Genomic DNA, 26,457 nt, shown 5'->3' with positions numbered 1-26,457 from the left:
CAACACACATTGCATATGCAGGAAGCAAATAGGAATAGAGCATATTGTCCATTTTCAGGATTAGGAGTGAAAACATACAACATATTTCATGAGGAAATGTTAGGCTTTTCTTTAATTTTATGCTGTAGTGTAATAAAATAGCTCTATCTATCTCTTTTCATGATTTGTGGGGGAGCGGGAAACACGTGGTGGTGAAAGTGATGAGCTTAACTAGCTACCTACCCAGTTGGCTACAAACATCTTCAGAGTAGGCTGGCTGGCTGGGTAACTAGCTTGTACATGACTTTCTCTCTTTCCCAGTAAATGTAAGTGAACAAACAAGAAGGAGGTGCTTTTGCAATGCTGTATCATATAGTGTGTGTTAAAAAAAAAAGGGGGGGGGTGTTGCAGTCTCCTTTGTAGTTTATAAAGAATTGATCCCACAACCATACCCCATTAAAGGGAGAACCCTACCCCCATCTCCATTCCAAATTTTTTCAAAGTAGGTAAAAGCCCTGGTTCATGTAGGGAGTGGAGTGAATGTTCCTTGCAAAAAAACCTTACCGTGTCTGTGATTCTGAGATCTTACATGGGCTTTTATTTATTTCATTTCATTTCATTTGTATGCTGCCTTTCTCCCAGAAGGAACTCAAGGCAGCTCACAGATCAAAAACATTTTAAAAACATTACAATAAAAATTCATTTGTAGTGGAAAACATAAAAGAACAGAGAACACAAATTCCATAGCGCGTATTGTATGAAGGTAGTCATAAAGATTAACACATCAAGCCCGATGTGTTATTTCAGTGTTCAAACCCACCCAGCCAAGTTCTAGAAGTGATGTTTGTCTTTTTAAGAACATTCTGTATTTTCATACCCACTGAAAAAAAGTTTGAGAATGAAGTACTGCAGAGGCTAGAATCTGATGGAGTCTGTGCTAGTGTAATAATCCATTAAGCAAGCCATGGTGTATTTTTACCTACATTGTGCAGAAACTATTACAGAAGAAATACAGCTTTATTGACGAGTGAGGAGAAGAAGGCTGTGGCGCAGGTGATTTTGTAAGCCAGCTTTCCCGGAACGCTTTTAGATGCAAAGATCTTGATCCTGCCTACTAAAGATTAGCATAAGAGAAATAGTGTGCTTTAAGTGGGCAACTACACCGCTACCAGCTTGCTTTCCTTTGTAGTCACTGTAACCCGTTTACTTCTTCTGCCAGCATATCACCAGCATAGCCTACACAGGCATAGTTACACAGGGATAAAACAACCAGCAAGAACAACTGGCTTGTTTTGTGCATCTTTTCTTCAGCTCTTTCTCTGAACCAGGGCTGGGCCTAATTCCATGCAGATTCTTGCTAACTTTCTGTTCAAACTTCTGTTGCCAGAGCCATCTCCCATATCCTTTGAACTCATGGGACAGGGTTTTTTTTTTGGGGGGGGGGGGCAGTGGTGACAGAAAGAAAGAGAAGCCTGGCCCTACCTGTTGTTGGTTTTGACCACTGACAGATTACTCTAGAACAGTGGTTCCCAAACTTTGGTCCTCCAGATGTTTTGGGCTTCAGCTCCCAGAATTCCTGACTGCTGGCCATGCTGGCTAAGGTTACTGGGAGCTAGAGTCCAAAACACCTGGAGGAATCAGTGCTCTAGAAGGAATGCAGCCTAAACAGATGAAAGATTTCCCTGCCTTGCTCTGAAATCTTTCTTACATAATTTTGCAGACTGAACAGTTTTACTACACATCAAATGGGAACAAGCTTATTTTACATAAGTATTTTCCCTTGACAAATTATAAAACATGTTGGGATCACTTGAGAAGCCTGATATCTAAGAAGAAATATTTAGTACGTATTCTGATAGAAGATTACTTTCAGATTTCTTTTTTAAAAAACAAAATTCCTTTGTGAATTCACTAGTGCCACAACACCATGGAAAGCAGTTCTGCATTATAAAGTGAATTGTAGTAATATCTACATTCTCAGTTCTTGGTGTTCAAAACATTCTGCATTTCAGCTCTCAGAAGCACCAGCCAGTATGACCAATGGTCAGTGATTCTGAGAGCTGAAGTTCAAAATATCTTAAGAGACATTGGTCTAAACAGATTTGTTCCAAGAACATAGTTTTAACCTAGGGATCTGAAGAGATCATCTAGTGCTATTTCAGAAACATATACAGTTGCCCCTCCTTTTTCACAAGGGATCCGTTCCAGACCCCCTTGTGAAAATGGAGTTTTGCCTGTATTCAAGCCTCATTGGTTTGAATATAGGCACGGGCGCATTCCCCATTCGTTCTCCCTCCACTAGTCCCTTACATATAAGCAAGGGACGCGAGTCCGAAGATCGCAAGAATGGAGGAAGGACTGTATTATGTAATCTGAACTCCTTATAATAAGACATGAGGTAGTATGATTGTTACTTCACTTTCACCAATATGTTTTTATGGATTCCTAAATTAAAGATTTCCTGAGTACAATGACACTTTGGTTATAATACATAGTATTGGCCTGTCAGCTTTCATGAGTATTGTAGCCCCATCAGTTGTTTTTTTGCATCAGCTCAGTATACTCCATGCTAAACCCTTTTTTGCTTATTCTCATATTGGTCTTCAAATGAATCAGCATGATGTAACTCATGCTAATAGCACTATCAAAAATATAGCTAAAATATCTAATATTATCTAACCAGTTTATAGTCATTGAACTGTAAAAGTGCCCAGTTAAGCCTTGTTTGTGTGTGTGCGCATGTAAATAAACAGATTTTTAAACTCCAGTTACATTCTAAGGATGCATTTGAAAGTGATTTCTACTTATGGTTTTAGAGCAGGGAGTGGAAAGTAATCGTTCAGTGCATCCATCTTAGTACTGTATTCTCAGAGTAATGGCACAACCTAGTGCTCATTAAAAGTAATGTCATAGATCTACTGTCATTTTTAATAACTCAAGTTATAAAATTAGGAGCTGATAATTTAGCTTACAAGATTTATCACAGGTTGTAGGTTAGTTGTTTACAAGTTTTTTTAAAAAAAAGAATTTGAAACAAAATGTCATTTGTTGTAGGAAGTTTGCTAACCTGTCAGCTGCTAGCCTCTCAGCCTGTCAGAAGTTTCCCTTCACAATTTTTAAGTACAGGCATACACTCTAATACAGTGGAGTTAGGTTGTAATGTGGATACAGTCATCCACAGATTCTGAGTCCATGTATTCCACCATCCAAGGCTTGAAAATATTTTTTTTTAACAGTCCAAGAAGCAAACCTTGATTTTGCCATTTTATATAAGGGATACCATTGTACTGTGCCATTCTATATGATGGGATTTCAGCATCCATAGATTTTGGTATCCACAGAAAGTCCTGGACCCAAACCCCAGCAGATACCAAGGGCCCACTGTATTGCCTTAAAATGAATCACAGCCTTTTTTTCCCCACTTGCCAGTGCATATAAAAGCCTAAAAACATATTTACACTGTCATTATTAAATAAAAAAATACCAGAATACAACACTGAGACACAAGAGTGCACAAATGCTGTAAACAGAGTGAACACAGATAACAAAATGGTGCTGTGTTGTGTAATTGAAATATGCTGTATTAGAGAAGAGCTCTCAAACAAAGAATCTCAAAGCATGGTATGCCTGTATATTGCAGGAAATAAAATGAGGTAGGAGGTTGACGTGGTTAATTATGGGCAACGGTGAACTTTTTATTCTCTCCAAAATATTCTCCCCATTTCAAAATTTGGTGTGTAAAGTATATATAGCAAGAATTAGGCTGAATGTGGTGGCCAGTATGCAGCTTAACAAATCTCACAGTTTAATCTGTAGTATATGGCTTAGATCCATTTCGCATGGGACACTGAGGTTGAATTACAATCTTGATGATTGTTCCTATCCCACTCTGGAAAGGTAAGGGCTCCTTCCTACTTGTTCTACTGCCAACAAGTATGCTGCCAGCTTTTCATCTTCTTCCATTGGGGTAGAGGAGGTCGTGGATGTGACCTCTCAAGAATCAAGGCAGCCCTTTTCTGCACTGACCTGTCCTTCAGTACTATTTCATTGTCCCTCTAAGGGAGGGTAATTGTATGATAACAGCCTCCATTTGTAGAAAATGTCTTATCATTATTATGGACATGTGGATATGTAAAGGAAAACTGTAAATGAAAAGGCTAGGTGTTGACATAGACCAGTTGCAACCCTAGATTCCTGTCAGATAGAGCTAGGCAGTTCAGTTTCAAGAGGGTCCAGATATTACATGCAAGATCACATGCCTTGCATGTAACATGCCAGGTTCAATCCTTGGCATCTTCAGATACAGACTGCCTTCTGAAACCCTAGAGAACTGCTGCCACGTGGTACAGATAGTACTAAGCTAGATCATCCAGCAATCTTGGTGTGAGGCAGCTTGTAGTGTCCCTAAGAACAGCAGATTTTGCTCTTATAGCAACATCATCTTCAAGAGCAGCACATACCCCAGAATATGTAGAGCATGCCAACAATTCACACCTGTCTGTGACAGTGAAAGGACGCATTTAGGAATATCATTGGGCTAAAGGCTGTCTTCTTGTCCTTGATGGCCTATATCCAATGTCATTCTCATTGCTGATTGTCATGGAATGGATCTTCCATTCTTTTTTGTGAAATGATAGGGAGAGAATAGTTTGGTTAGAGCTTGAAAGAAAACAGTGCTGGTTGTACCACATTTCAGGAGAATCAGAAGTCAGACTTATTATAACAGTGTGGTTAAGATGTGCAGACTTAACTCCATTTTATATGTTTTCCTAGCACCTGTTTTTGGAATCCCCAAAGCAGAAGCTGGTAAAGTAAGTTAATGGATAATAGTGGGATCAAGTTACTACTAAAGGTATATTTCAGTTAACAAAGTAGATGTGTTCCTGGGTGTCACTTTTAAAACAGAAAATTTGGTACAAGAGGCAAAAATAATGTAGAAAGAATAGGGATAGATTCCTACACCACAAAAAAATGAGAGCAGTTGAGCATGTTTCAGCAAAACTAATGATATATGCATATGAAATAGAAAAACAAGATCAAGTAAGCCTTGCATAAATTAACAAAACAACATTTTAATGTGCTACAGACTGCTTGAAGGTTTCTTCCAAAATGCACCCAGGAATGACGTTTTGTTTCACCAGCCTCCACTTTTCTTATGATTTCCATTTTGGTGGCCAAACTTGCTGATCTCCTCCTCCTCCTCCTCCTCCTCCTCCTTCTATGTGCTGCGGGGGGACTGGTGAGGCAGGTATATCCTCTGTCCCTTTTTCTCTAAGTTTTGCTCACACTTAGTCAGAAAGGGATTCTGGAGGCAGTTGCAATTTAACTTGCTTGGATACAGTAGAATTGGCTGCAGCAGAATCCCTTTCTTGCTCAGCTCAAGAGTTGTTCATTGCATTGTCTACTGCAGACACTGCTGCAACCCAGCACCAAAAGTCTGATGTTTCTCCAGCCCTCCTTCACTATTTTACCAGTATATGTGCTGCTAAAAATGTCCAGCTAGACAGAAGATAGAGCATTGCACTTATTTATTTGTTTGCTTTTAAAAAGGAGCCTCACTGACAGAGGCTTTGATAACTGAGCTCTGCCTGTTTAATTATATTTCTCTGCAACACTTCTGTAAAAATGCCGTTTTACTTTATGAGTTGCTGGTTTTCACCTTTGAATTGGCATGCTAACAGCCACTACATTACAACCCAAAGTTCCTTGTCAGGGCAACTGATAAACCTTTCTTTAAAATCACATTGGCTTTTACTCGAGTTTTTAGTTCCAACTATAATAGATCCACTGAGTCTGTTGGAATTCAGGAAGTCAGCAATTATGTAACATTCATTGATTCAATGAATATACTGTAGTTGGCATCAACCATTGGATGTGAGCCATCACACCATAAATTATTTATTTATTTATTTATTTATATAAAGCCTTAAACCATTATTTCAGTTGAAATGAGTTCTGGGTTTGAAACCCACATTTAAGTTAGCCTATGGCAAGGGCAAACCCCCTCTGAACAAATTCTGCCAAGGAAACCCTGTGATAGGTTCACCTTAGGATCACTGTAAGTCAGAAACGACTTGAAGGCACACAACAACAATTTTTTAATTAATATAAATTCATACTGATTCAGTTCTTAGCCTTTTTATGTGTGTAATAAAAGTGTTTCTGTAAAAAAAATGAGATTTCCATACCAGAATATATTCTTTTAACTGCCATGTTGATGGCAGGTGAATAGTACATCTCCACCTTGGTAAACAGGTATTGCTTCTGTAAGCTGAATGAGTGAAAACAAGACATCCAGCATAAAGAGAAAAAATGCATTCCTCTTGAGAATAGAGAACTGTATTTCAGACAGAATAAGACAAAATAAGAAGAAACAGAGGCAATTCTTTCTAGGAGTTAAATGTGCACTCAATAATGAATGATACAAGAACTACCAAAAGGGAGTGGTTTAGTGAAGGCAGTCATTGTTTAGAAGAAAACATTCCATCTTGTGACTTGAGACTCATCCAAATATCTCAAGACTGAGACTCATCTAAATTCCTAGAGATTTATATCATTGAGAAATTTGGCTAAAAAAATAAATTAATTAAAACCCCCATATAAATTAGTACTATGGACAGTATAGTACAAACTGGAGTTGGAACAATAGAGGGCCAAAAGTGATTTTGTTTTGACAGCATCTTTTTGTTGGAGTGTTTATAAGAAATAGGTTTATAGAACAGATCTAGAGTTGGGTGATCTAGCCAGTTTCCACTGGGTGGAATGTCTCTTATTTTCATCTGCCCTCCAATAGTCCCAAATGTAGAGAACTTGAACTTTCCATATCCAATAGCTGAGGCAGCATCACCCCCAACTATTTAAGTGTGTGCCATTGTACACAGACACTTGTGACTCTGTAATGAACAATAATTTTGGTGGTGGGGTGCACAAAAACAGGTGTGAACATTATGACTCTGGGTTTGATACAGGTTGCTTTTCTCACCATTTCTCTTATTTCAAAGCAGGGCTCTGGGTTTGCCATCTTAATCTGCATTGAGCTCCATTTGGGGAATGAAATAAATTAATAACACATTATGTCGGTTTTGTGTACCCAAGGTAGCTGATGGAATGTTGTCTTGAGAAATGGTGCTATAGCTAAATATAGCTTCTTCTTCTTTTTTCCTGTCCCAATTGGTTATCACAGGAGGCTGGAGGCTAAGGCATTGAACGAATGTCCTGCAGTAGTTGAGAGAGATTCACCTAACTTGGTTGTGAGAATCAGTTATTAGCAGCAGGGCCGAAGATGGTTCAGGAGAGGGGAGAACATCTGTTGACAGAGGAGAAATTGCTGCATCTCGCTGGTGGGGAGTGCCTTGCCACAATCACTTTTCCCATTATGTTGACTTAAATGGACCCTTTAAGTATGCCATTCCTCTCAGGAATTAGAGGGGCTTCGTCATGATCGGTGACTGTTCTGTAGGTGGTGAAATCTCAGCATAGATAGTTTATATATGTGCAAATCAATTCTTTATTTGTGTAATTCTTCTGTAATTTGCTGTATTAACAGCAAGCATTGTCTTTAATTTGTTAACCTTTAATGATGTGGAAATGAAAAACCTACTAAAAAGTGCTCTTATTGAGAGATGGGACACAGACTCCTACAAGAGAATGGAGCTCTGATCAAATATCCATAATGTTTTTACAAACATTACTTTTTTGAACTGCATTGTCCAAAATCCCTCACCCAGCTTGTCTGTGGTTGACTGTGGGGTTCAAAAAAGTAACTGTTTCCAAGCTCTAAAATGCCTTAGCCACAACCAGATTTCTGAGAGTTAGATCTCAGACCGTTTTTGTTTTAATGATTGCACAACTTTGTTTCAGTCTCCACTTCTCAGATTTACTGTGAAAGTACCTGTACTAGAACTGGATTGTGTTTATTTTTTTAAAGTTCTCTTTAAACAATCTTTGTTAAAGTACTCAGTTTACAAAAGTTTATTTTATAATAAATAAATCTGTACCACTAACTCTGTTAAGACTTTTTGTATTAAAAAGCTTTTAAAACTGTTTTGTTTTCTAAATAAATCAGACTGTTTTCAATATACTGTTTTCATGGTGAGCTCTAGGTACCTTACACTAATATAAAGTGTAATATAAAGATGATTTCTTTAGTTTTTTTGTGGGTTTTTTGGGCTGTGTGGTCATGTTCTAGAAGAGTTTCTTCCTGACGTTTCACCAGCATCTGTGGCTGGCATCTTAAGCTGGCGAAACGTTAGGAACGAACTCTTCTAGAATATGGCCACATAGCCCGAAAAACCCTCAAAAAACTATGGATGCCGGCCATGAAAGCCTTTGACTTCACAATGAATTCTTTATTTCCTGTGTTTGCAAAATTTATTTCTTAAACAAGACATTTCAAAAACAGGCTGATGGAATGAAAAGAAGCTCTTCATTATCTATGCAGTAACACATTTTGGATACAGCTGTGGTCTGTGTTCTATTTTCTTGGTATTTTTATTTTTAAATTAAGATATAGTCTGCTTTCCAGGTTGCATACTCTTCCCAGCATCACTCTTGGCAGTGATTTGCATGGAAACGTATACATGAAATCATTAAAACTAACTGCAGTTCATGTTTCAATCATAACAACAACCCATGATTAGTTGAAAATAGAAGCGAATGTTTCTGATCTCTTCTTCATGACTATTCAAGAAGGGAGGAAAGTGTCACCTCTTGGCAAGATGTTTCGCAGTGGTTTTGCTGCATTGTTTAGTCTGCCCACATACATAAACCAAAACAGTTATATTTTGCTATCCTTTTTCTTGCCATTTTTCTATGCTGAAGAACAGATATATTTGGTTTTGGTGAGTTCATTTAATGAACTTAAATAGTTGTGTTTAAATTAACCAGTTGTATTTAACTATATTTTTTAAAAAATGTCACTTCAGTGTTGCAGTGTATAAAATCACTGTCTCCTTTCATTTGTCCAACATTATCCGGCATTAAATTGGCATACAGGAAGATTTCTTTCTTACAAGTGGTGATAGATAAGAGATGTCTAAGGGCCCAAACAAACAGGCCAAAATGATGCTGCTTCGGGTCACTTTGGAGGTATGCTGTTTAAATGATACATGCATCCTAAGAAGCTGGAAGCCGTGTCAAAGCCATGCTCCAGTCCTAAGGACTGGAGCTCAGCTTTGGCACAGCTTCTGGTCTATTAAGATATGTGTGTTATTTAAACAGCATACCTTCAAAGTGAACTGAAGCAGCTTTATTTTGCCCTGTCTGTTCCATTGGATCATTTCAACACAAAGTTGCTATATATGTAAGCCTGTCCATACTAGGAGTGCATCTACACCACTTCTTTGGATTTGTAGTTTTGTGAGCCCCCAACACTCTTTGGCAGAGAAGACTAAAGAGCTTCTAAAACTAAAAATCCCAGGATTCCATAGGATGGAGCTACACCACTTAAAGCGGTGTCAAACTACATTATTTCGACAGTGCAGATGCACCCATATACAAGTGGGATTTGTCAGCTAATAAATACATGTAAACTTAGTGACTGGGAACACGTAAGTCCACTTTGCAGAAAATGGGATTTCATTATCCTAGAATACACGTTTGTGCAGAACACTGAAATTATGCTAAATGATTTATCTTACAGTTGAAGGGGGAAATGTGCTTCTATTTAAAAAAAAAAAAACAAAAAAAACCATAAGCCCTAAGAAAAATAAAGCAATCCTTTTATACAAATGGAGCAGTCCTTCTATACAAATATTTGTGTTATTTTTTTTTTCATCTGTGTTTTATGGGCCATAGTTTGCTTACGTATGCAATAAACTTATTTTGTCTTGGCTTATGGTCATGCATTCCAGATTTCTTTGTATTAAAAATGAGTTTTAGACATCATTCTTCTGTTCACTGTAGTCCTTTGACAATTAAGTACTGTATCCTTGGTTTACTCTCATATAGCTATAGTAAAGAACTAATAGTCAGGGAAATTAGTCTTGAAATTATTTTACCGATTTATTCCTCTAAAAAAAAGTTACTGGTAACTAAAATATGAAGTTATCCAACAATTGTGATATTAATGTGTTGGTGTAAGATTTGATCATACTTTGAATTAGTCCCAATGAAATCAATAGAGCTGAATTTTAAAGTACCTACCTTACGTTCCATGATTTCAGTGGGACTAATTGAGATCTTAGGCTTTCAGTATTCCCTATGCAGTGGTTCCCAACCTTTGGTCCTCCAAATGTTTTGGATTTCAGCTCCTAAAATTACTGACTTGTGGCCAAGTTGGATGGGGCCTCAGGGATCTGAAATCTAAAACAAATGAAGGACCAAAGATTAGGAACTACTGCCCTATTGCAATAGGAATGGCAAGCATGTTTCCAAAATGATTAGTGATCATGCTGTAGCTTATGGACTGCAGCACATTGAAGCCTCCATTGTGGTTTATTTGTGTGTTTCCCATTCTGGGGCTTGAAAAATCTTCTATTTTTGCTGCATGTTCGGGATTAGCAAAAAAATCAGGATTCTGATTTCTGAGGAAATCAGCAAGGCCCAAGTATTTACATTTCCTGTATGGCAAGGGGTTGGACTGGCTGGCCCTTGCAGTCTCTTTCCACTCTATGATTCTCTGATTCTAGGCTTTAAATTTAGCATTCAAATTGCTTCGTTTGCAAGTTGCCTTTGATGACCACAGTTTTATATCCTCTTTATGTCAAACAGCAAGATTGTATTCCTACCATGGAATAATTCTCTACATCACCCTGATTCCTCCTTCCAAAGAGATGAAATATTTCCAGGCCCTGCTATTCCTTAAAAAGTAAACAAAATGTTAAACTTGGTTGGTCCCCTCTGCTCTCATGGATTATGGCAATTAAGTGGTTGTTGCAGAAGGATCTTTAATGGCTTTTATATGCTGTACTTTCATTTTCCTTCTTATGTTTTAAAATTGATTCACATCAGTGTTGTTTTAAATAGAAAAGTTGATTTAATTTTTTTTAAACTTTTAAATTATAATCAACGTGGGGGTTTTTTAACCTGTGATTTGTTTTACTCTATGTTTTGAGCTGCCTTGGGTCTCATGTTCAGAGAAAGGCAGGATATACATTAAACAAATAAATAGATGTCAGAGTAATCTTTTCTTTCTTTTTGTCTGCCCAGAGTTTACAGATGCTTCCTCAGCAACGAAAGGCTATAGCAAAATTTAAAGAACCAGCTGATGCTTTAAAGTTTCAACAGAAGTTTCACAGGTACTGTAAATATTAATTGAATTCTCATCTTTAATAATCTCATTTTTAAAAAATAAAAATAAATAAAGACTAAAAATAAATAAATCAGCTATGAGATAATAGCTTTTCAAGTTAGGTCTAGTTGAGACATAACAATGTTCTAAATCCATGATTAAGACCAAGCTTTGTGCCTATGCATAAGTACCTCACCTTTACTTTCTTCTCTTGCTTGACTGACATTAATAAGATTGGCTTTTTAAACTATAATTGTCCCATTACATACAAACAGGGGCAGAGAGGTTTTGAGTGCTGCTTACAAATCAGGATATCAAGCTATGTTTGGATCCTGATTCCTAAGCAGCATGTAAACTACAGTTCTTCTTCGTGGTCTCAGCGAATCATACAAATGGGTTTTACTGCGCCTGCGCAGTGCTGTTCGGAAACTTCTAGAATCACTGGGCAAAGTTTACTTTGCAACGTATAGAAACTTTTTGGCGGTAACCCCGCCCACCCATTATAAGGCCCCTGCCTTCCCGCTCTTTCCCCAGTTCCTTTTTTCCGCCGTGCTGGTTGCTGTTTGGAACTTCGCTCTTGCTAGCTTGTTTGGATCACTGGTTCTATTTGACTCGGACTGTTTTTTCTGGACTTTGGCTTCTCTTCTTCCCCCATGTTGTTTGACCTCGGACCGTGTACTTCGATTTGGATCTCGGACCTCGTTTTGGCTTGTTGACTTCGATAAAGGATGTCTCCTCCTTTCAAGAAATGCGACGTCTGTGGAGGAAAAGTTCCTGTACAGGACCCGCATTCCTCTTGCCTGCTGTGTCTCGGCCGGGACCACGACCCCAGGGCTTGCAGCCTCTGTAAGTCTATGTCTTCCCAAGCCCGGAAGAACCGGGAATCGCGGCTGACGTCCGCAATAGCCCAGGGCAAGATTCGGGAGGGGGATTCTCGCCCTGCCTCGGCCCCCTCGGCTTCTGCTGTGACTCCTTCTCTCCCAGCCCGTGATGGCCCGGCCAGCGCACCTCCCTCTACTTCGCTGGTGCTGGATTCGGGGGCTTCTGACGCCGCACCCCCTGTGGCCCGCGGCTCCACTAAGCCCAGTGCCACCGCCAAACCCACTAAGCACCCTCATAAATCAGGGTCATTGGGTTCTGCTGCCGCCTCTGCTCCACCTCGCGAAGAGGGAGCTTCCTCCGAAACATCGGGGTCATCCCAGCGAGCGGCCTCCGACCAGAGGTCCCATAAGGCGGCTTCGGCGACATCTTCCAGCTCCAAGAAGGCCAAAGCCAAGTCGGGATCGTCGGACCATTCCAAGCCCTCCAAACCTGATGACTCCGGCTCGAGAAGGGCCGCCTCCGAACCCGATGCCTCGGGCCCGAAGGAGTCCGCCTCCGGGAAAAGAGATGGAGCCGGACAGGTGGCTAGGATCTCGGAGTCACCGATCCTCTTCTTTCCCCCGGATGCACCTGCTCGCCCTAAGTCTGGCAAAAAGAGGCAATCATCGGCCCCGGTCTCAACATCTTCTTCTTCTGCTAAGAAGGCCAAGTCATCTAGTGGTCACCCAAGTTCTCAGTCAGGGTCTCCATCCAAGAGACTGGCCGCACCCAAGGAGGCTGCTGGGTCCCGCAAGGCCCATCATCGAGACCGTCCTCGTCCCGACTCCCTGGTGATGGTTGCTTCCCTCGCCACACCGTCTGTCGAGGTCCACTCTCCTGTAAGGGATCGTGACCGTGGGGCCGCCGCCCAATCATCTTTGGTTCCAGCTCCGTCGGCTTCGACAGCGCTCCCCTTTCTCCTTTCAGATGATGAGGACCCTTGTGACCTTCCAGCGAGGTCCCCTTCACCTGCTCTGCGTTCACCGGCTCGGGAACTCGATGATGCTACATATTTCTACGACTCGGAAACTGACCAGTTCTTTTTGCCAGTTCCGAGAGAGGTCGCCTTGGCTAAGCCCACTTCGGTTCGGGACCGCGTTCGTGAACAAGACCATGCTCATGGCCAGGATCGACACCGACCCGAGGAACGCGCCGACCGACCAGGGCCGTCTTCAGCGCCTTCCTTGCTGCCCGTGACCCGACCGACTGAACGCACCAGGCCTGTGGCTGCTGTTGAGCTGGTCTCTTCGGATTCTGAACCAGATCCCATCGGTTCTGATGACGCCTCGGGTGAAGAGGAGCTTGCTCGGGATTCCCCTCAATTCCTTCACCACTCGGAGATAGCTTCCCCGATGGATGATGTGAGGTCGTTTGCAGAACATGTTATTAAGATGTCCAGGGCTCTGGACATCGAGCTCTCATATCCTGAGGAGGAAGCCAAGGACCCGGTTGAGCGCAGGGTACGCGGTCGGGTCCACGCGACACCCTCCGTGCCGTTCCTGCCGTCTCTAGAGACTTTGGTCAAGCGCTCCTGGGACGCCCCTTCTTCACTCCTTGGCCTGCCACGCAAGATCGAGTCCCTCTACAGGGTTTCGGCTCCAAACTCACCATGGTTGACCTCACACCCTCGTCAGAATTCGGCTATCGTTGAGGGCGCCCAGCAGGTCTCCATGCAGCGTCAGGCAGCGTCACCAATGGACAAGGAGGCCAAGAAGATTGATGCCTTGGCTAGAAAAGCTTATGCAGTGGCTGCGTTGGCGGTGAAGGCGACCAACTACACTGCCTGTATGGGCGCCTATGTCCAAACCCTGATGGAAGGCATCTCCCCGATCGTGCCGGACGTCCCGGATGGGGTGCAACGGACACTGACTGAAATCAGAGATGAGGCCCATTCCATTGGCGCCTGGCTCATCACGGCGTCCAGGAATGTCGTGGAGTGTTCGGGCAGGGCCATGGCAGCATCCCTCGCCCTAAGGAGGCACGCCTGGCTAAGGGGCTCGGACCTCAATTCTAGCGTCAGAGCCACCATTGAAGACATGCCCATCGATGACTCGGGCCTGTTCCATGCCGAGACTGACGATAGGCTTAATCGAAAGTTCAGGATGAAGGCGGCGGTGAGAAAACATGGTATGTCGGCCCCCGTTCCATCCCCTTTCCGCAAGCGATTTCGCCCTTGGCAACAGCAACAAGGTCAATTTCATAGGTCCTCCTATCAGGACCGCCAGTTTCATCAGCAGGGCTCTCAGCGCCAGAGGTACCCGTCCTAGTCCTCTTCGTCTTCTGGCCGCCGTAATCAGTCTTCCCGGTACCGTAAAAACCGCCAGCAAGACCCCGATCAAGGCAAAAAGAGGGCATGAAAACTTCCCGCGCACTTCGCCTCTCCTCTGTGCTTTTTGGACATCCTTAGGCCCTTTGCCAACGTTTGGGCCTCTATTTCTTCCGACTCCTGGGTACTAGACATTGTCTGTAGAGGCTATTCCCTCGAGTTCGAAGAGCTCCCGCCCACCGGAGCTTTTATTTCCACCCCCCCTTGGACACCCTTCTCGACGAAGTGCGCGCTTTGCTTCTCAAGGGGGCAATCTCTCCGTTACCCCCCGAACACTGTTCCAGGGCATTTTTCTCCAGGTACTTCACGGTACCGAAGGCAGATGGCGGCATCAGACCCATTTTGGACTTAAGAGAATTGAACCTCTTCCTCGAATACCGCCGGTTCCGGATGGTAACCTTGGCTTCTATTTTGCCTCTCCTATACCAGGGCCTGTGGTTTGCAACGGTCGACTTGAAGGACGCCTACTTCCACATTGGAATTCGGGAGTCCCACAGGAGATTCCTCGCCTTCGCCGTCGGCTCCACCGCGTACCACTACAACGTGCTTCCCTTTGGCCTTGCCACGGCTCCACGGGTCTTTACAAAGTGCATGGCTCCAGTGGTAGCATACCTCCACCAGAAAGGCTACAGGGTCTTCCCTTACCTAGACGACTAGCTGTTTGTCGCCGACTCACAACAGGACCTCCGAGAGGCAATCTCGTTCGCCTTGCATCTGTTGGACTCTCTTGGACTGGTCGTCAAAAAGGAGAAGTCTCACTTCACTCCAGCCAGGCAGGCCAAGTTCATCGGAGCCATCCTCGACTCCGAAAGATGCTCCGCCTTCCTTCCTACGGACCGCTTCGAGGCGTTAGTAGCATCACTGAAGCCTTGCATTTCCCACAGAAGAGTGAGGGCCAGGGACGTCCAAGTTGCTCTGGGACACATGGTGTCAACGACCTTCGTGACACCGTGGGCATGGCTTCGCCTACGCCCGCTACAGTCCTGGTTCCTCTCAGTCTTCTCCCCGATGGAAGACCCTCCGTCAAAGTGGCTCACGGTACCGAGGCCGGTGGCCACCTCCCTGAGATGGTGGTTGGACGATCGCAGCGTCTGTATCGGGATGCCCTTCCATCAGCCTCAACCTCAATTGACTTTGACAACCGATGCCTCTCTGGAAGGCGGGGCGCCCACCTGCTCGACCTGGTTGTCAAGGACAAGTGGTCGGCCCAGGACAAACATCTCCACATCAATGCTTTGGAGATGCTCGCAGTCGAGAAGGCTCTGAGGGCATTCGAGCTCACTGTCACAGGCAACGTGGTCCTCCTCAGGACGGACAATACTACCGTGATGTATTACATCAACAAGCAAGGAGGCACCAAGTCCAGGACTCTGCTCGAGATCACTCTTCGCATCTGGGACTGGTGCATCCAAAGACAGGTGCTCCTCCAGGCGATTCACCTCCCAGGAGAGGACAACGAGTTGGCAGATCGCCTAAGCAGATCCTCTTCGGTGTGCCACGAGTGGAGGCTCCATCCGGAGACGGTCAGCGACCTGTTCGAGCGTTGGGGAACCCCCCGGATCGACCTCTTCACGACCGAGTGGAACAGCCACTGTCCCCAGTTCTGCTCCAGAAGGCTAATAGACGGATCCCTCGGAGACGCGTTCGCCTTCCTTTGGACGGGAGAGCTGCTTTACGCCTTTCCTCCCTTCCCTCTCATCACCAGGGTGGTGTCCAAGATGACAACGGACCATTCGCATGCGATCCTGATCATCCCGTGGTGGCCCAGACAGCCTTGGTTCGCATCCCTTCTCCACCTCTCCAGGAGATGCTTCCTCCGCCTCGACTTCCGTCCCGACCTGTTGTCGATCCAGGACGGCCAGATCTTGCACCCGAACATCGTGAACCTGCCGCTGGTGGCCTGGAAGATACAGCCCTAACCGCCCTATGCCCTGAAATGGAAGCGGTTTAGCCTCTTCCTTGATCGAAAGGGCTTGTCTCCTGCTCAAGTGTCCACTCCAGTGGTGCTGGAATTTTTGATGGCGCTTTTGGATGAGGGGCTGTGCCTCGCATCCATCAAGTGCTATTTGTCTGCCATTTGTGCCAAGTACCAATTCGGGGGGAGGGCTTCCTTTTTTAGGGACCCCTTCGTGAAGGGGTTCCTTAAGGGATGTGCCAACTTGCATCCTCCTGTGTCGGTACTGGCGCCGGCTTGGAGCTTGGAGGCGGTACTGTCCGCGCTCCAATCCAAGCCTTTCAAGCCAATGGCCACAGCGGACTTGAGACTACTGACTTGGAAAACCGCCTTTCTTGTGGCCATCACCTCTGCCCGCCGTGCGGGCGAACTCTGTGCCTTGCGGAGGGACCAGCCCTTCCTGAGGTTTCACAAGGACAAGGTGGTCCTTCGGACAGACATTACTTTCTTGCCGAAGGTTGTGTCTGCTTTCCACATGTGCCAGGACATTGTGTTGCCAACTCTCGCATCCAACCCGACTTCAGATGCAGAGCGAAGCCTGCACTCTTTTGATGTCAGGAGAGCGCTGGCTTTTTATTTGGACAGAACTGCTGCCACCAGTCGCTCCGAAAGACTCTTTCAGTGCTACTCGGAGCCGAAGAAAGGGTTGCCTGTGTCTGCGCAGAGGCTTTCCAAATGGGTGGCCGGTACCATCCACCTCTGCTATGAACTTTTGGGCAAACCTCTCCCGGGCAGGGTTCGGTCTCATTCCACAAGGGCAGTGTCAGCATCCTCTGCATTCCTGTCGGGGATTCCCTTGGAGGATGTCTGCAAGGCTACTGTCTGGTCCCAACCTCTGACTTTTATTAAGCATTATAGGTTGGACACCAGAGCCATCCGAGATGCAGCCTTCGGGAGGGCTGTGTTGGTTTCAGGGTTGCATTGATTGCACTATTGATGATTTGTATTTCACCACTTATGTACATATGCCACTGTTTTCAATTTGTTGAATGATGGTTTGCACAATTTCTATGGGACTGGTCTTGCACGACCTCTTGTTCCCTTCTCAGGTTTAGCAATGTTATTGCTATGTTTGGTCTGTGCATCAACAAAAAGACTGACTCTGGTTATGGATCAAGGTGTTTATTGTTTCAATAAATATGCCTTGGTTTACCACAGCTTTGGTTTCAGGACACTCCCTCCGCCGCATACCTAAGCTTGTCAGTCTAAACCCATTTGTATGATTCGCAGAGACCACGAAGAAGAAGGACAGGTTGCTTACCTGTAACAGTATTTCTTCGAGTGGTCATCTGTGAATACATACAAATCCCACCCGTCCATCCCCTCAGTGTCCTGCTCTTATTGGCTCTTTCCATCGCCTGCTTGGCGGAAAAAATTGCGGAACTGGGGAAAGAGCGGGAAGGCAGGGGCCTTATAACGGGTGGGTGGGGTTACCGCCAAAAAGTTTCTATATGTTGCAAAGTAAACTTTGCCCAGTGATTCTAGAAGTTTCCGAACAGCACTGCGCAGGCGCAGTAAAACCCATTTGTATGTATTCGCAGATGACCACTCGAAGAAATACTGTTACAGGTAAGCAACCTGTCCTTTTCCACTTCAAACACCATAAGCAACTGATTTAATAAACTGAAATCAGATACATGCAAGGAAGGGGTGAAAGGGCAAGGAGGCAACACATTTATTTATTTAAGATATTGCTATTTTACCTTCTAGCCTACAAGGGCTCCTGCAAGTGACAGTGAACAAATAAAAGCAATTGAAGATAAAACATTAAAATACTATTTTAAAACTTTTTAAAAGTCTCAAAATAAAGTTGTAAAACAGCAGTTCCAAATTTTAAAGGCTGTGTAGAACAGCACTGCTTTGGTTGCCTACTTGAAGCTCCAGAAAGATGGAGCCAGCCTAATTTCCTTTAGTAGAAAGTTCCACAATTAGGATGCTGCTGCATAGAAAGCCCTGTTACCTGTAGCCCTTGGACTCACAAGCCTTGTTTTATCAGACCAACATGGCTATGACTGAACCATATCTTAGGTTTCTGATAGAAAAGTGTGACAAGGAGGCTTCCTTAGCACACTCATGGCATAAGTTTTGGTACCGTTTTTAGACAGCATGTACCTTGACCATCGTGTGTTAACCTTATTCCAGGCATATGATAGATTTGTCACACATCAACGTGGCATTGATAGTAGAGTGATATGCTGAATTGAGTGATCCACACACTACCGGAAGCATGACATGGAGGAAGTCACAAGGTTGGGACCTCTCCCTGTGATCTCCAGTTCCAGCTTTGCAGTGTCCCTTTGAAACTTCAGACTACCCTGTGGCACTATAGACAGCAACAACATTGCTGCAATGGAAGCTGAGATTTCAAGGATCAAGAATGGAGAGATTTTTCTCTTGGCTTTCTTTTACTGTGTTGAACATATGGAACCTAATGATACTGTGCTTGAGCTGTACCTGCAGATGTCTTTCAGAAGATACACTGTGTGGCCACACTGACTCAGATTAAAAGAACACTGTTTTTTTTTAATCTTTCATGCAAAGAATATTTGATAATGGTTGCTCTTATCTTCAAAGTGAGGTGTTGAAATGAGAATATGCACCCATATCTACCTTTTGTAGTTAAGTAGATAAGTGCACATAATGTAGAATAAAATCTGGGGTATGTAATTTGTTGATATTTTGCGAAGAGGCTTCAGAGCTACTTCTTGAAAGCACTTACTTTCAGTCAGGTGAATGCAGTTCTTTGCAACACAGTCTTGCAAATTCTCTTGACATACATTCCCCTTCCAACATAGTTTTATAGGAATAATCTCACCATTTAGACATAACTAGTATATATATCTTCTCAGAGTCTCTGAAAGGCAAAGCTTTAAGCATTCTTTTGTTAGTTTGCTTTTATGGCAATTGCAAGGGATCATGTAAGGGAGGATAGGGTTGAGAACCTGTACACATTCAGGTTTGTTATAATGCTAGTGGTAGTACACACTGGGGGAAAAACTCCTTCTTGACAGGCTTCTGTTGTGCAAATTGCCTATAATCTAAAGTTAGGCATCTTTCTATAGGATTTTCTGTATCTTATACTTTGCAGAAAAGACTGCATAACAGCAGAAGCTGTATTCTAATGTTCTTACTACAAGTTAAAATTATGGTTTTTCTACCCTGAGGCATGGAGCTGGGTTTTTAAAAAATTATGTGCAGACCTGAAGGAAACTTTGTTTTATTCTTAGTAAAATCTGTTGCCATGCCCTGCTGGTGGTTTCCAAAGTAAGGCATTTGTTGTTTATCAGAAACTCCTTGGTTTTCAGCTTTATTTGGGCTGTGGGGAGGGTCTTTCCTAATTATTTCTAGAAATATATTTCAGTGCTAGTTAACATAGTGGCTACAGAGAAGGAGCAGTAATTTAGAATGTGCTGCAGTAATTTTTTTAAAAATTGTAAATAGAGACTAAAATATTAATGCTGAAGCAGGTGGAAGAATATTGTTCTTTAAGGCCTACAATTTTATGTGAGATCAAAAGGTGGTAATCTTTTTGTTTCAGCTATTTAAAATCAAACTCTGGTAAAGAGTTTTAACAAGTTAAAACCATTGTGGGCATGTATTTTAAAGACTGAATGGCTTTCTTGTCCTGCTAGAAATGTTGCAGGAGTTGTATAAGGGATGTGTTGTGGTAAAAGTGTGGTTGTTTTAAGTACGTTTTAAACAAATGTCTAGTAAACACATCTTAACCCTTGTACAGTACCTGGCGTGAATTTGACTATTGAACCAGTACTTGTCTTGACCCATGGAATTTTGGTTTGCTTTAGTTAAACCTTTTCTCTATTCAGGGTTATTTCAAAGGTTTACAAGCATCAGGTTCAGGCAGTTAGAACCACAGAGATGACTGAATTGAGCTTCAAGGGAGTTTTGGTCTATAAGGAAGACACATAAGCCTTCCTTGCAGTTTCTGTTAAAGACATTCACAGAATTTGGGCCTTCTTCATCCCACAATTTAGGTACTACTACACCATACTGAATAAGCTTGACAGAAAAACAGCATCTCAAAAATGGCTTGATCAAAGTGAGATCTGAATTGCCTGAATGCAAGTGGCTTGAAATTGGGCTTAGAAGTAAACAAGGTCTTGTTGATTTGGTAAGTTTCAAAGCAAAGATGCTTTCTGAAAGAGCTTTTTTTTAAATGGCCTTCAAAATATTAAGACTACACTTTAAATCAAGGCAGCTTTTTTGGCAGTGTTATTGGGACTTGGAATAGATGAAGTTAGAGCATTTAAGGCAAATGTGAGGTTTCAATCCTTTCATGATTTAAAACTTCTGTCCATGGAAATTAGTCCATGACAGATTTAAACCGGTGATGTGTGCATCTGTATGATTGAAATCTAGGCACTTTTGTCTGGCTCCCATCTGCTAAAAATGATGGGGTGTGCCTAGTGTGTACATAATTGTGCATGTGTGCACATAGGTATTATCCATACTCACCATTTTGACACTGGAAACAGCCTAATTTGATCCTGGGAACGTGGGGAGCCCCAAGTACCTCTGATTCTTTTCCTCCAGACTAGTGAAGAGAAAGCACCTTCTCTGGGTGGCAGGCACCCAGCCTCTGGATTGAGTTTCTGAGTGCTTGTAATATACAGATTGATTGATTAATGCTAACGTAGAACAGAGTTTGTTGGAAAGGCTGTTTCTTATCTTTAGCTGCCATCCACAAAAGCAAAATCACAGTAAAAAGTGGAGGCCCTGTCCTTTGTGCAACACTTCACTACCAGTCACCACTTATTTTTTTAGAAGATCTGTGGCAACCATTATCTTGTTCTTTCTTTATCATGCATTTAAAATGAGATGCAGAGATGGCATTTAATGTATTATGTAAATACGAGACTTTTAAACAACCCGTTAAATGAAGCTATTCACATGCTTACAATTCAGCTGCATCAACGCTTACTTGGTGGGGTGGGGGAGGAAGGCAGTTGTATTGTCTTATCAGAATTTAATGGAAACTATTCCATATATGTTCATTTTTTTGTGTAACTCCAATTTTTTTTTTATAAAGATGCTAGCAAGTCAATACATGTATCCTGACCTGTGTATTATTTGTTCATAAAGCTTCAGAAGCTGAAACATTGAATGAGTATTTTAGCCAGTGGAGGTAGAGGAATATTATTTTTATTTTTATTTTGTCTCTTGGATATAGTTTTATTTAATTTTGCACCATTTTCTACTTTAACTTTTATGTCCTTGCTGAAGAAAAAACTGCAGCTAATTATGTGCAGTGCTAGGATATTAATCATGGCTTTATAGTAAAAACATTAAATGGGCAATAGAGTATCCATTGTTTTAGGGTTTTGCTTTTATTTTAAGTTTGGCCAGTGACCTTTTTTAGGTTTGGACAAGGTTTGGTCATCTTATAAGATATATAGATAAGCAAGACAATAGTGTTTCCATTAAGAATTATGAAAATGACTTTGGTTTTCTTTCTACTCATGGGTTAGTTTATCATGAGGATATATGGCACTCTTGTATCACTATTGTTTAGTGTTCCTTCAAACTATCAAAAGCATGTTAAAATATGAATCTTGAAGAAGAGATATTTGAAGTTAGTTTACAAATATCAGAAATGCCATTTAACATAAATTTCTAGTAATAGAAATACTGCAGAAGTAAACAAAATGTTATGATGAAACTAGCTAGCAAAGAGTATATTGGGGATTCCTGCACTTACTATCTACAGCCCTTATCACAGTAGAGGGGTTGGATAGTGATAACATCCCATGAATAAAAAAGAGAGCTAGAGAGAGAAATGACTGGCCTATGAATTGCAGCTTGTAGGTGCTAGAATGAATGCCACAAAATATGTGGCAAGAACTAGGTCACTCCTGAAAAGATTTAGGCTAAGTCCATATGATCATTTGTATGGCGAACTGTCAACATAAGGTGAAATTTCCCCTCCATTCTCCTTTGGCTCCTACGTTTTAAAAATGTGCCCTATGTGGTGAAATGAAGAGATAGCAATTTTCTTTTAATGATTGAATTCATGTGGTGGCACCACTGTTTCATTAACAAGGGGCACATGCGCAAAACATAGTAACCACAGAAGAAATGAAGGAGCGGTGTCAACTTGGGTTGTTTCCTTTTCCCATGAGAATTGATACAACAAACATGCTCTTTTAGCTTTGTTGTATTCTGACCTCTAATTTTTGCCTGTCACAGAGTGGACCACGATAACTAGTTTTTCAGAGTTTGAATCTGAAAGTTTTAATTGACATTGGGAGGTGGGGTTAACAGTTACACTAAGGGTACAGTTTAGATACTAGTTCAGTACTGAATATTAAGCACTTTATTTGGTTTATATGTTGCCGCTCTAATTTGCACACTTATATCCATATCTGGACAACTGCTACTGCCAGCACTTTGCAAGAACCTACTCTGTGTATTCCCTAATGTTAGAAGAAAAAAAATAACAAGGTGTGTGTGGGCTTCTTTTTTTTTTTTAACAAGGTTTGTTTTCTTATCTCTGATTTTTCTGGACAGGGTCCTAGTTCCATTGAATTTCTCGTTTCTATTTTGTTACATGTCAGATTTTGCTACAGTCATTGATCTCAGATGTTTACTGATAGACAAACCTTTTCCCCTTTGATCACCTGCTTACAAGATTTCTCACTGTTAGCTTTATTTTGCAGCAACCATTTTGGAGAACTAAGTGCCACTGGAAGAAACAATTAGATTTTGAAGGAGTGTAAGTGAAAGAATGAATACCTCTGGGCACTCACCTTGTTAAGATTTGCCTGGAAAATTGCGCTAGGAACACAGTTAGTTACTAAGATGAATTTTATTGCATCAGTACTATAAAGGAATATTGCAAAAATATTAAATCCTAAGGATTTTGAGTAAGGTTATTTTGTAACCTTTTTTTAAAAAATGAAACACTTTATATAAAAAGCCTGGGGAGGCCTTATGTACAGACCACTGATTCATATTGGATCTCATGTATACCATGTTCTGGTATCAATCTGGTTGGGAAGGATCTTTTTTTTAAAAAGAAAATAAGATGATATTCATAGAAGATATTACTGAGTTCTATGCTCATTTTGGCTAGCAGGTTGTAGCTGTTTCACAGCATATGGGAGTTTGGTGAGAAGGTCAGGTCTTTTTAAAACAAAAAGCCAAACTAATTTTTGTGCTTCACTATAGGATTGGAGGTAGACTTTGCAAAGAAAAAGTAATGTGTAAATGCATGCTCATTATTTTTAGAAGGTTTCTGTTAAAGTTTGTTTAGAGCACGCTGACAAACTGAGAAGCGAAATCCTTCAGAAACAGCAATAAATTTAAATGGAGGATCTAGTAGGGTGTCTTTTCTTACATATTTTATTTATTCCTTGGGAGAAATCACTGTTAATTGTAAAATTATATGAGTATGTTTACCTGATCATTTATTCATTTTATCTTTTACTCCTTGTAGCAATTTCTCTCTTTTCTGTTTTTGTGTAACAAGAAATAAACACTACATGGTTATTGATAACAATTTTCCTTGCAGGCATATGAGAATGGGGAGCTGATTTCTAGCCTCTCTTTTGAGCTTGACCAAAAACTAATATTTTTTTTTACAGGGTAAATAGATTCATTACTTGCATTAAACACATTTCTTTACAGTAGACCTTCATGCTGTCATTTGTTAAATAATTTCACCTTCTGTTTTATTCAGTGCCATTTTACTTAGCTTTCTTACAGCACATTCTTCACGATTCCTAACTCACTGACTCTCACTAACAGCCCAGTGAGATAAAAAGGAGGTTCTGATGGAGATGCTTACCCAAAGCCATCCCCTTAGCTAAGTGTCATAGGGCTGGGCTTTCCGTGTTCAGAACCAGAGCCTGGGGAAGTTACTCTTCTGTATTGAAATTCCTAGAACCCCAGGGACCATGCAGGCTGTAGAATTCCTCAAATTGTGGTCCAAAAATAACCTTTTCAAGCTCTGCACAGTACATTCACCGATCACTGATCTCGCATGTAGCTCTTTAATAGGATGATGACATCCATCTTTACTCTTGCATAGTTTCACAGTTTTTCTTAAGAGACTGTTAGAGACCTATCAGTTGACCCCACTAGGTTTTCCTCAGAGTTATTGTGAAGCTATGAAAATTAGGGCCCCTACTACCACTGCTACCTTCTCTGCTAGGTTTTTCAGTTCAAGATAATGCACCTAACTGCCTCGTGCAAGGGTACTCCATAAATTTCTTCTCCCTGCTTCCTGTGATATTCCTGCTTCTCTTGTGTATGTGTTTGGGATCTGTGGAGAATTTGCTCTCTGATTGCTTCAGAAACATGGAGAGTAGATTCTCTGCCTGTGGCATATAGCATGCAGGGGAAGCAGAGATAGAATGGGAGGGAAGGAGATTTATAGTGGCTTTTAACAGAGGCATTCAACATCCAGCCCTAAATGCATGTTGTTATCTTTCACCAAGTTGAATGCTTACTTTGGAAAGCAGCCATTGCTCTTTTTAGGGAATCCAATTCTCGGTGCCAAACACTAGCATAGAAAAGAGGTCTGTTGAGCTGCACAGGTATTGAGATCCATGGCCAATACCCTACGAATTCAGCCACAAACGTCCCTGACACATTAATCATTGCTAACTCACAATTTTGCAGCCCAGTGGCTTATTTGAGTAATAAAACACTATCAGTATTATAGGACAAAACAAGATTTTTGACACCCCTTGGACAACAGTTTGAGTATTTGCAAATGTTTAACCTGCTTCTGCAGTACCCAACTAATTTTTTTCCTTTACAGGTTTCTTTTTGCCTCTTTTTTAGGAACAATGTACATCCTAAAGAACAGGAAAACTTATCACTTAACCATACTGTTTATGTCCATACAGGAAAATGGCCTCTACAGCAGTCCCAGGAGAATGTAGCATTACTAATCCTTTTTTCTCCTCCTCCTCCTCCTCCTCCTTTTTGCAGGCTCTCCTAGTTATCACTGAATTCAGGGACAGTAATAGTGCTGTAAATACTACTCATGTAGCTGTAGTGTCAAACCTTTTGTCTTTTATTACTATTACTGAATTGTGATCCTTCCTAACCTGTAACTTCATGAAATAGCTGTATACATTTTGAGTATGATCGGAAATGCCACTCAAACCTGTTATGTTTAATCTGGACTGTGAAATTTGGGTTTGTTGGGATGCCTGAAAAAGACGGCTGTGCCATTTTATTGACTCCGTTGGGGGTTGCTTCTCATCTCATGTTTATACAGCATTTGCTACCTACATTACTTTACAGTTCATTTTTTAAAAATGTATGCATACTTTTTCACATCAGATTCCATCTTCTTGCCTTAGACCTTTCCTCTGGAGTTTGTTGATGTAGTACAAATGTACAAATTTCTTCACAGAGATGAAAATGTAATAAAAATGTCATTTCTGATTTAACTTGTATGTCTTTAAATTTATTTCACTGTGATGCACTCAGTCTTCATTGATGTAATTCAAGAGTGTAAATAAAAAAAACCTTTTAATTACCATACATTTTTCTGTGTTTTTTATTCAACACTTTTTTGCCACTTATTAAAAATCTGAGTGCATTATTTTTGGAAGCTTTTCCTGCTATAAAGAATGTATTCTCCCATCGGAGCCTGGCAGGGCTCTCAGATCTTTGTAGGAGGCCCTGCTTTTGGTTCCACCATCTTCATAGGCATGTCTCGGGGCAGCAAAGGTTCTGGCACACCCCTTTCTAGTTTCCTGACCTTGTTGTCTTTCCATTGGAAGGCGAAGGGCTTTTGTTTTATTCCAGTAGGCTTTCAGAAAATAGCTGACCATTTATGGAAAGAGCCTTTAATAGTATGTTATTTATTGTTATTTATTGTTATTATTTGTTATCAAGACAACTTCAATTTAGGGTGACCCTATGAATGAGACCTCCAGAATTCCTGATCATCAACTGCTCTGTTCAAGTCTTTCCAACTCAGGGCAGCTGCGGTGTTCTTGATTGAACTAATTCACTTGTAGCTCAGTCTCCTTCCCTAAGACCTTCCACTTTACCAAGCATGTCTCATGATATGTCCGAAGCACTATGGCCTCAGTAGACCCAATCCCAAGTGCAGAATAATGGGAGAGG

General features: G+C 41.8%; 1 protein-coding gene across 7 annotated transcripts in view; it reads left to right on the top strand.

The window, feature by feature from the left end:
* RBM33 (RNA binding motif protein 33) overlaps positions 1-25,866 on the top strand; it is a 124,160-nt gene extending 98,294 nt beyond the window's left edge. For 3 of the 7 annotated variants that reach the window (XM_089533571.1, XM_089533569.1, XM_089533577.1), the window contains 2 exons: positions 11,128-11,216; positions 18,493-25,866. In XM_089533571.1, the coding sequence (XP_089389697.1) occupies positions 11,128-11,216; positions 18,493-18,541 (138 nt within the window). In that variant the 3' untranslated portion in view covers positions 18,542-25,866. Of the gene's footprint in view, positions 1-4,752; positions 4,791-7,162; positions 7,970-11,127; positions 11,217-18,492 lie in introns of those variants that run through there. The other 4 variants (XM_089533573.1, XM_089533570.1, XM_089533575.1 and 1 more) reach the window with 2 other exon arrangements.
* Positions 25,867-26,457: the final 591 nt, after the last annotated feature.

The sequence above is a fragment of the Sceloporus occidentalis genome, unplaced genomic scaffold (genome assembly GCF_023333645.1).
Source record: "Sceloporus occidentalis isolate IW3139 unplaced genomic scaffold, rSceOcc1.0.p SCAF_7, whole genome shotgun sequence".
Taxonomy (NCBI): Eukaryota; Metazoa; Chordata; class Lepidosauria; order Squamata; family Phrynosomatidae; genus Sceloporus; species Sceloporus occidentalis.
Note: the sequence above shows the minus strand (reverse complement) of the source record. Positions and strands in the feature narration are given on the sequence as shown.